The 10739-nt window shown below is 54.4% G+C and overlaps 1 protein-coding gene across 2 annotated transcripts in view; it reads left to right on the forward strand.

Annotated features, from left to right (window-relative positions):
• NBAS (NBAS subunit of NRZ tethering complex) overlaps positions 1–9228 on the forward strand; it is a 209243-nt gene extending 200015 nt beyond the window's left edge. Inside the window, exons 50-52 of one of the 2 annotated variants that reach the window (XM_036335298.1) lie at positions 1902–2046; positions 4364–4492; positions 8807–9228. In XM_036335298.1, the coding sequence (XP_036191191.1) occupies positions 1902–2046; positions 4364–4492; positions 8807–9082 (550 nt within the window). In that variant the 3' untranslated portion in view covers positions 9083–9228. Of the gene's footprint in view, positions 1–1901; positions 2047–4154; positions 4339–4363; positions 4493–8806 lie in introns of those variants that run through there. The other variant, XM_036335299.1, reaches the window with a different exon arrangement.
• Positions 9229–10739: the final 1511 nt, after the last annotated feature.

Raw genomic sequence — 10739 nt, forward strand, 5'->3', positions numbered from 1 at the left:
GGCTGGGCTTGCTGAACCCGGGTCTCTGCTGGGCCAGGCGTCTGCTTCTGGACGAGTCCCAGGTGGTGAGGATGGGAAGCAGACATGGGACCACGAGTCAGATTGCCAGCCAGCTTTTCTGTTCAGAAAACCAGTGTTGAGTGCAGATTGCTTCAGCCCTTCAAAGGGCTCTCAGTCAGCCTAAGTACAGAACGTGGCCCCTCTGGGAGGTTAGTGACCTGTGTCATGGTTCCTCTCGCTTTAGAACGAGGCTCTTTCCAGGCCCTCACCCACCCTCAGACACAAAGCGGCTTCACTTAAAACATGTATTGCATGTAAAACATTTAATGTAAAATATCTTAATTTTCAAAGGTGTGTTTTTTATAGTCGCACATGGAAGGAAATGAGTAATTTGCTGACCTGTGTTCTGCATCCTCCGTTACGCAACCCATAGAGTCAGAGCTCACTGCCCATCGGCTCACCCTCCTCCCAGCCCCGGTCCTTTCCAGACAGGCTCTCAGAGCGCTTCCTCCCAGACCATCCGAGTGTGACCTGGCACTTCCAGCACTTCCACTGGAACCGGAACAAAGAAGAGGGTGGGGGAGAGGGAAGGCGGAGGAGGGAGGGGTGTGACAGTGATTGATGTTGCCAGTCAGCTCAATCGAATTAAAAACTCAGAAAAGTGCTCGATCCGATCCATCTGGCTGCTAATTCAGTGCGTCCACCTTCAGCTGTACAGTGTGAGCCCCGGCAGGAGGCTGCCTGGGAAGTGAAAGGGATTTGTACTTAGGGGAAATTCAGTGTCTCAGTGCATCACACCAGCTGGTGGAAGAGCATCTTGGCCACTGTTGTGAGGCAGCTGTGTTGTCCCGCGGGGCTGCCCTTTGTGCAGCGGGCAGCCTGGTGGGCAAACCCATGGCCCCGGTTCAGACTCTGAGAGAGGAAGCAGGGTCTCGTCCGCGCGTGTAGGGAGACTCCCGTCAGCCACACTCCAGGGCCTTGTATGTGCTGTGACGCGAGCAGTAGTCCCTGAGACACAGCTGAGTTTGAGCTGAGACAGAGGCTGCTCGTGTGTGTCTCCACGTTGTCCTTGCACTTGACGTTTTTCTCAGGGGCAAGGAGTAAAATCCGTCAAGACCCCCATTAGGCGCTCCGTGTCTAGAATCCAGAGCTGTGCTGGTGAGACAACAGACAGTCAGTAGTGAAGTTCCTGCCCAGTGTTGTCAGTAAAATCGGTGCCCTGCTCCCGGGCCGTGTCCCTGGACCTGTAAGTCGTGGTGTGTTTATGCAGCACGGGGCGTGGCAGCCAGAGAAGGGGAACAAAAGGCAAACTGTGTGTGTTTATGTCCAGAATAAGAGAACCGGGTGGAGCTCGAAGCGGGATCTCCCTATGGCTTGCGTGTGGCTTCCCCTGTCTGTGCCCCATGCTGATCTCTGCTGTGCCTGCCCTCCTGTCATTAGTCCTGCCCCACCCCAGGGTCAGTCCTGATCATAGTCATGATCACATGATTAAGAAAAGCCCGTTTGGGTAGTGAATATTTCGATGGGCCTGCTATTATGAGTGACACTTCACGGTTGCAAACGATCCTTCATTAGGCAAAGCACCGTCACAGGGCAGACACTAAATTGGGAAAACTCAGGCCCAAAAAGGTCGGTGGCTTCCCCAGAACCATCCGTCCAGGCTTGGGCTGTTAAAGTCACTTCTCCGAGGCCACCAGGCAGTAAGTCAGGTGCCGGGGGCTAGCGATGCCACCGTGAGCGCCTCCTCCGTGAGCTGTCTGTCCCCCTGAAGGACAGCCCGAGGGGCCGTGTCCTCTGGGTCATGAGTGCAGTTCGTCACAAGCATTCCACTTGGAAAGTGGGTTTTTTAGCACAGTTGTCCCAGCTCAATCATTTCCGGGGCCTTGCCTCTTCTCCCGCAGAGCCAGCATCACGGATAACCCTTGGGTGAGGCTGGCTGCGGCCATGCTGGCCAGGTGTACGTCGGAGAGCAGGGAGGCGCTGGGCGAGGAAGTTCTGAAGATGTGCCGCTCCCTGTACAACACCAGGCAGATGCTCCCTGCCCAGGTGAGTGGCTCCCCTGCGGGCGCCTGCCTCTTCCCCGCACTTGCCGCGGGCAGTGTCCGCTGCTGCTCGGGAGGGACATGAGCTCAGGGTGTCGGAAGGTCGAGGGCCCCCGTCAGTAGCAGGTCACACGAGGACACACAGTGCTGAAAGGACGCTGGAGGGCCTTCCTCCCTGCTTCCGTTCACAGTCCCAGGGCAGAGCCCGCTTCCAGTCCCTCTGGACCCTGTGCGTCTCCCTCAGTGTACGTTCCAAGGCGTCATGGCACTCACAGGGTGCCGTGTGGGAGCAGGCCGGCTGGAGCTCGGTGTGAACTCGGCAGTCCTCCAGGTGGGGCAGGTCCCCGCTGCCCGGGCTTTTCCATATTTCCCACAGCATGGTAATGAGATCGCACACCTCCGTGTTTATTCTCTGTAAACACGCTAACACACGCAGCCCCTCCATTTGACCTTCGTTCTCTATGTGACCCCTGGTGTGGCTGTCACAGAGGCGTTAGTGTCATATGTAGACATATATGTATCTGTGCTTTCTAAAATGAGCACATGTTAATGACAGCTCCCCGCAGTGGACCCCACCTCGGCAGTGTGTAGTCTGAGCAGGCTGTGTCTTCAGCAGCATCTGGACAGTGGCACTAAGTTGATTAATTGGGTTTTGAGTTGCTACCACATAGGAGATAAACTTGAAAATAAAATTGTAAATAGAGTTGTCTGAATCTTCATTGTAATCACTCAAGGAAAAGATTCCCATTCTGAATGCACATTTAATGAATTGTTTACAGAATGAGGGACTGGCTAAGTGTTTTTTGATTGGATTTTAAAATATTTATTTAAAGAAGTCTGGCAACCACCAGAATGACAGAATTCTCCTGTGAAATATTTAAAGCACCAGCACCAAAGGTAACTCCCTTTGCTCCCGTGGGGTCGCTACTTGCTTACCTGTGACCGGCCCTGCTATAGTGAGCGCCTAGAGGTGGGGACCACGGCTGTGTCACCTGTCCCGTGGCAGGAGTTTACACCCAGCACAGAGTGGGGTCTCCACACAGCTTATTACGTCCTCCCCCGCCCCGGGGCAGGTACGGTATAAGTAACACAGGGCTCACCTTTGCCATAACATGAGCTGAGGTCAGGCGCGGCTGGATCAGGATCAGATGCCCCAGTGCCTGGAGTCAGTGCTGCCGGTTCGAGGTTGGGAAACCTAGTTTGGGACCCTGTTTCTCTGCTGTGAGGAGTGACAGAGGCTGCTGTTCACTGCCTCCCCCAGAGCCCCTGACTCCCCTCCCCCAAGTCCACAACCTCCTGAGTGTGCGGTGGAGAAAGGCACGGGATTGAACCTCTTTTGTAAGTAGGTCATTATCACTTGTCTCTTCCAATTTGATGAGATGAAAGGTAATTATTATCATAGGCGTTTTGTTGCCACTGTGACTTGCCTTCATTTTCCCTGTGCTGCCTCAGTTCCTGTCTTACAATGGGGTACATTTATGGGTTTTTTTCCAGATGCCAAGATGAAAGGAACTGTGCAAATGTTTGTGCTGTTTTTATTGATCACTAAATGTGCTCAGATGTGATTTAAAATTGTTACAAAGGAAGGAGCATTATTGCAAATGGAAATGTCTTAGGAACTTGACCACGTGCAGCCAAAGTCAGGATGCGGGCAGCCTAAGGCAGCGGGGCGGGGCTTGCCTCTTCCTTCTCTCTTCTTTCCTCCTTTTGTGGTGAGGAGTTGTGTTTGTTGTCTTCTATGAAAGCCTCTCCGAGGCCGGCCGGCCAGTGTGAGGAAGAGCTGAAGACACACAGGTCCATCTGCGGGTCCCAATGCCTTTTGAGTTTTCATGAAGATGAAATATCTTAAGTATCAGGTTTCCAGTTCACCTTGACATTGGGGTTATAGACAGGTTTTTAAACATTTAACTTGCTGATTTCCTTTGTTGCAGTGGAGGATACTGGATATTTGATAGTATTAACAATGGACAATAGTTTTTACTGTTTGTTAAGCTTCTAGTATATGCTGAGCGTTGTATGTTGTTATTAACACCCATTCTCTCTCTCCCTTTCTCTCTCTCTCTCTCTCTCACACACACACACACACACACACACACACACACTGCAAAGTAGACACATTACCTCATTGTCCTTATGAGGAAACGAGGGCTCTGAGAATTCAGGGAAGTAAGTGACAGTCCCACGTCCACCCGGTGGGACACTGTGCAGCCATGAAAGCGATGCCGTGGGGGAAGATCGGGGGCTCAGACGGCTGCTGACAGTGTCTGTGCAGGGGGCGAGCAGGTCCCAGCACGGAGTCAGCGTGTCCCCTGTGCTTGCAGTGCGTGGAGGAGCTGAGTGCGCTGCTGCGGAGCCGGGCCCTGCTGCTGCCGTCCCTCAAGCTGCTGCTGGAGAGCCCGGATGCCCGCCTTCACGCCGTGGCCCTGGAGCACGTGTCCGCCGTCGCCGAGGTACGCCCGCCGGCTTGGCATTACTCTGCTTCCAGGACATGAGTCGGTGCGGCCAGCACTGACCGGGATTCGCCACGATTGCTCTGTCCATGGTATTCCCTGACCACAGCCGCTCACTCTTTCTGTTTGTCTAGGAAGCAGGTATTCGTCTACTAGTGTTTTACAAACATTTACAAACCAGCCTCTGTGTTTAGGTGCGGAGACTGTAAATCCAAACAGCGAAGCTGTTTCTCTTAAGAAGCCCTGTTGGCCCTTCAGGAAATGTCCTGGGCACGGGACACTCAGGTTGGGGGCTCCTGGCCTCCGGTCGGTTTTCCGTCCGCGTGTGTGTGTCTCCTAATTAAGGTAGGAGAGCGGCCACCGTCATGTTCACTGGCACCATCTGACTCGCAGCCCCCTGTCCTCTGGCAGCCTGGCCGTCTGGGCTGAGGAGGGGTGGACTGCAGCCAGGGCCTGCACCCTCTCCCTCGAGGCTGCTGTCTTGTGATTAAGGAAGAAACTTTCACCTCCCTTTTTACATTTTACACTTTAGAACTAGGTAGCTCAGGGCTGCGTTTTAACGAATTCACGTGGTGTGATTCCTACTGAAACACTCTGTAGGGAGATCATTCCTTCATGTGAGTGATCAGTTTGAAGTACTGTATGTGACTGTGTGTCACGTGTCTGGGTGAGTGAGTGTTATGTGTGTCCGTGTGATTGCGTGCTTTTTCTAACAAGTGTCGGAGGACAGAGAAGGGAGGAGAAGCCTGGAGCTGGGGTGCACACCCCCCCAAACCGTGGGTGAGTCAGTGGGTGAGTGGTGAGTGAGGGCAGAGGCCCAGGACACCATGTGCATGACTGTAGGCCTTGCAAACACTGCTTAGGGCACACTGTTTATAAAACAGCGCGAGAGGAAATGGGACAGCCGAGAGGCGTGGGAACGAGGTGCGTGAGGCTGCTGCCCGCATAACGGGGCACACTGTTTATAAAACAGCGCGAGAGGAAATGGTACAGCCGAGAGGCGTGGGAACGAGGTGCGTGAGGCTGCTGCCCGCACAACGGGGCACACTGTTTATAAAACAGCACGAGAGGAAATGGGACAGCCGAGAGGCGTGGAAACGAGGTGCGTGAGGCTGCTGCCCGCACAACGGGGCACACTGTTTATAAAACAGCGCGAGAGGAAATGGGACAGCCGAGAGGCGTGGAAACGAGGTGCGTGAGGCTGCTGCCCGCACAACGGGGCACACTGTTTATAAAACAGCGCGAGAGGAAATGGGACAGCCGAGAGGCGTGGGAACGAGGTGCGTGAGGCTGCTGCCCGCATAACGGGGCACACTGTTTATAAAACAGCGCGAGAGGAAATGGGACAGCCGAGAGGCGTGGAAACGAGGTGCGTGAGGCTGCTGCCCGCACAACGGGGCACACTGTTTATAAAACAGCGCGAGGGGAAATGGTACAGCCGAGAGGCGTGGGAACGAGGTGCGTGAGGCTGCTGCCCGCATAACGGGGCACACTGTTTATAAAACAGCGCGAGGGGAAATGGTACCGCCGAGAGGCGTGGAAACGAGGTGCGCAGTACAGCCGAGAGGGTGGAACGAGGTGCGTGAGGCTGCTGCCCGCACAACGGGGCACACTGTTTATAAAACAGCACGAGAGGAAATGGGACAGCCGAGAGGCGTGGGAACGAGGTGCGTGAGGCTGCTGCCCGCATAACGGGGCACACTGTTTATAAAACAGCACGAGAGGAAATGGGACAGCCGAGAGGCGTGGGAACGAGGTGCGTGAGGCTGCTGCCCGCACAACGGGGCACACTGTTTATAAAACAGCGCGAGAGGAAATGGGACAGCCGAGAGGCGTGGGAACGAGGTGCGTGAGGCTGCTGCCCGCATAACGGGGCACACTGTTTATAGCAAACTTTTTTTGTAATAAGTAGAAACTACACTCTACAATAATGATGAAAAGTATAGCATAAGACCGTGATTTTCAACCTTTTTCATCTCCTGGCACATAGAAACGAATTACTAAAATTTCGGCAGCACACGGGTTGAAAACCGCTGGTTTAGGAAATACATAAACCAGTAACATAGCCGTGTGTTATCATTATCGAGAATTACCTACTGTGCGTAAATGTGCCGGCCTCAGGTGCACTTCGGGTGTTGGGAAAGGTGAAATACAACACCCATCCTGCGTGTCGAGGGATTATCTCGGGAGGATTGACATAGGGCCTCAAGGGATTAGGCGAAGTAGGAAGGTGACAGGACAGAGTGTGGGGCCGGCCACACTCAGGCCCTGAAGTGGCAGATCTGGTTACAGTCACAGCCCTCCTGTCGTTGGGCTGGAAGCCAGAGGATTGGTCCCAGTTTGGGTTTCAGAAAAGAAATATTATTAAGTCCCACGCCAGGAAGGGGACTGACTATCATTCAAATAAATAGAAATTACTAAAACTACCCACAGGCATTTTTCTTATTCCAGCTATACACTTAGGTGGCCCTTGTGTTTTTCTGCCTCTATTGTTGCTATACTTAACAGCTTTATTAGTAATAGCAAACCTAACAGGACAAATAGCCTTCCCTAAAGTAAACAGTGAAATAAGTTTAAATGATCTTTGAAGTCTTTGAAATGAGGTCCTGGAACCTGAGCTTACCTCATTACTGTAATGACTCTTAGCTTCTTAGAGATCCATAAACTCAAAGACTTTAATTCAGAGAAAGTTCATTACCTTTTGTTGAAACAGGAATTAAGCGGATACCATTTTAATGGCTTGGAAGACAGTAGTGCTTTGTGCTTTAATAGATTTCTTTCCCAAGATCTGCAAAGTTTCATTTATTCTCAAAAATGAATCTCGACACACACGAAAAATCACCGATGGAGACAGGTGGCAAGCGTTCTGCTCACTTTATGATCTCTATAAGCCCCCTCCTCTTCTCGAAGTGCTTGATTTTGGGTTGGTTTGACTGTTTTAACTTGACCATGTATTGAGCTTGACCTCTGTAAGCACTGGGCCGGGCACTTGGAAAGCACAGGTGATCTCAGCCCCGATAGGCGGGCTGCATTTCAGGTGTGGGAACTGGAGCCCAGAGAGGTTGTCCCTGACAAGGTCACACAGCAGAGCAACCCGGATCGGAAATGGGTCTCTAACCTGAAAGCCCGTCTTTTCACCAGACCACACGCCTCTCACTCGAATTCAGTTATTTGATCAGTGGTGGGAACTGCTGCTGAGACAGGACAATAAGATAAAACCTCAGCCCGGCCAGGAGACAGACAGGTTTCCAGGACAGACACGAAGAGGCAGACAGTCGGTGCCCTGGAGGATGGGGAAGGCGGGAGCGGCTTAGCCAGGGATTTAGAGGAAATGCCACCGCGAAGGTTCCCTGGAGCTGACATTTGCGCTGGGTTTTGACGGGTCACCAGGTGACTTACAGGAAGATGGGCAGCGACTCACTCTCAGAACTTCCTTTGTTCTAATTCTCACGTGCAGTGGGCACCGCTGACCTCCGCGTCTCAGGAGCCAGCAGGACGGGCACACTGTGCCCAGGAGGGTACGGCGGCTCTACCGTCACTTGATTGGCTTTGAAAGGCCACATGTGTCCGAGGTCCCTACAGCAGTGCCCCTGAGGGTGCAGTGACAGTAAGAAAGCCTGTCGTGGCTGTTATGACACCACATGTCAGGGAGCCTGAGTCTCAGCGTGCGTTAGTATTGACGTGATTCCTGCAGTAATATGGACAGCAATCGAAAATAGGAAAAGGTAAGCTGAGTGTCAGAGCCATGGGAGACCGTTCACAGACTGAGAAGATAGCCAGGGCCGGGGGACCGCACAGAGCGCAGTGAAAGGGCCGTGAAACATTTGGGGAAGGTAAGTTGATGCTGAGCTTTCCGCTGCCCACGTGAGAACGAGTTCTGAACACCTCCCGACACCGTCCTGTTTATGACACGGGGTTGAAGGTGTATTTTCTCAGCGGAGGAGAGAGGTTTCTTCTGGAAGGAACTTCTCTGTGGGCCTGTTCGGGGGGGTAGACCCAGTCGATGGGGTTAGAGAATGGCGACGGGGGAGGCCCTCAGGGAACTGGGGAGTGGCTGTGGGACGCTGGCAGGGAGTCAGGACGACGTCACTCAGGTCCTGGCTCCGGGACTCACCTGGCGCTGAGCAGAGCCCTTACACTCCGTCTCCCAGCCTGTGACACTGGCAATGACAGAGCAGAGGCTCGTGCCCTCCACGCGCCCTGGGAGCAGGACTGTCCCCAGGAGAGAGGGGTGCTAAGGGCTAATGCGAGAGGGCGGGCCTCCTGGGAGGGTGATCAGGCCAGCCTCACTCCCGCCTGTCTTATTTCTTAAAGGTGAATGACTCCAACTGTGACCAGGAACTTCTCTCCCTGCTCCTGGACGCCAAGCTGCTGGTGCCCTGCCTCTCCACTCCCTTCTACCCGCGCATCGTCCAGCACCTCCTGGCCAGCCCTCAGCCAGGGCGCTGGGACGCCGAGGGGCTGGCCCGGGACCTGCGGGAGGCTGGCCACGAGGCCGAAGCGGGGTCGCTCCTGCTGGCCGCCAGGGGCACGCATCGGGCCTTGAGGACTTTCAGCACAGCCCTGGGCGCGAGCCGGCACTGGGTGTGACGCGGCCCAGGCCCACGCAGTCAGTCTCCAGTTTCCCTCCCAGCGGACCCGAGCACCCAGAGCCAGTGCTGGCCCGGAGGCAGCACCTGCCCCTGCTAATGGTTCTGGGGGTCCCGCAAGTAGGAAATAAAGATCCATGCTGAGCAGCCTGCCACTTGTACAGACGTTCTTGTTGACCAAGAGACTCACTCCTATTCCTGCTGTTGGAACTGCCTTTCTGAACAGAATTCAGGTGAAGCCTCCAGGGCCACGTCCTGACGGCTGCCTGTGGGCAGGTGGCGTGAGAAAGGGAGGGAGGTGGAGAGGCTGGTGGTGGAGCAGGTGCTGGGACGCAGGCGGTGGGTGGGCCTGATGCAGGTCTCAGCGTAGGGAGGCGACTCTGGGCCCCGTGCCCACCTCTCTGGACCTTCCTCTGTCCCGTAGAAAACAGGGCATGTTCTCTATCTTCCAGGGTTGCCAAGGACGAGGGGAGGGGGTGTCGGAGGCTCTGTCTGTCAGGTACGTAGCAGGCACCCCTCCCCCCGTAGAGTGACAGGTTGTGAGTGGTGACTTTCAGGCCATAGCTGGATGGTCAGTACCAGCACTGAGGGCCGGCACTCAGGCATCTTCACACTTAGCATCGCAAGAAGGCTGGCAAGTCTGCACGTGTGTGAAAGCTCTGCAGCCAGCGGGCGGGCTGACAGCCACATGCACACTTGTCACGGGCAGGAGAGGCATGTGGGGCCACTGATGACACATGGCAATCACGGCGAGGGTGTGCATAGCAAACATTGAGGGGTGTGACCCCAAAGCCCGGCTGTGGGAGCCTGTGCTGGAGGTGGAGGCTCAGCTGGAAGCACTGGGCCTACTCCCCCCAGGGCCTCACATCACATCCAAACCCACAGCAGCCCGGGCAGCAGCTGGGAGGAGAGCAGGCGCAGTGACGATGGGCACCAGGCCCCTCGGGAGCTCCCTATGAGACCCTCCGGTGAGCCACGCTCCGCCCTGGCCCTGGTCCTCATGCGTAAGTGGGGCAGCCCCGTCCGCTCTGTGCCCCACTGGAACCCCACTCTGCCAAGGGAATGCACTCTCTATTGGTGGTCCCGGGCTTCAGCTAAAGAAAGTCCCCCCAAATATACACCCCAAGCTTCAAACACGTTAACTCATTCAATCCTCGTGATAACCTTAGAGCAGTGGTTCTCAACCTTCCTAACGCCGCGACCCTTCAATACAGTTCCTCATGTTGTGGTGACCCCCCAACCATAAAATTATTTTCATTGCTACTTCGTAACTGTAATTTTGCTACTGTGATGAATCGTAATATAAATATCTGATATGCAGGATGTATTTTCATTGTGACAAATTGAACATAATTAAAGCATAGTGATTAATCACAAAAACAATATGTAATTATATGTGTTTTCCGATGGTCTTAGGCGACCCCTGTGAAAGGGTCATTCGACCCCCAAAGGGGTCTCGACCCACAGGCTGAGAACCGCTGCCTTAGAGGGACAGCAGGCAGAGAGAGAAGTAAGCTACAGGGACACAGAGCCAGCGGGCCGCGATCCCCAGTGCGAGTCAGGCAGCCTGGCCGGGAGCCTCACCACTGGCCACGTGCGGCTCCGCGGGGCCCTCTGCCGAGAAACCGGGATGAACTTCCTGGAGACACTGCAGTATT

The sequence above is a fragment of the Myotis myotis genome, unplaced genomic scaffold, assembly GCF_014108235.1.
Source record: "Myotis myotis isolate mMyoMyo1 unplaced genomic scaffold, mMyoMyo1.p scaffold_m19_p_14, whole genome shotgun sequence".
Taxonomy (NCBI): Eukaryota; Metazoa; Chordata; class Mammalia; order Chiroptera; family Vespertilionidae; genus Myotis; species Myotis myotis.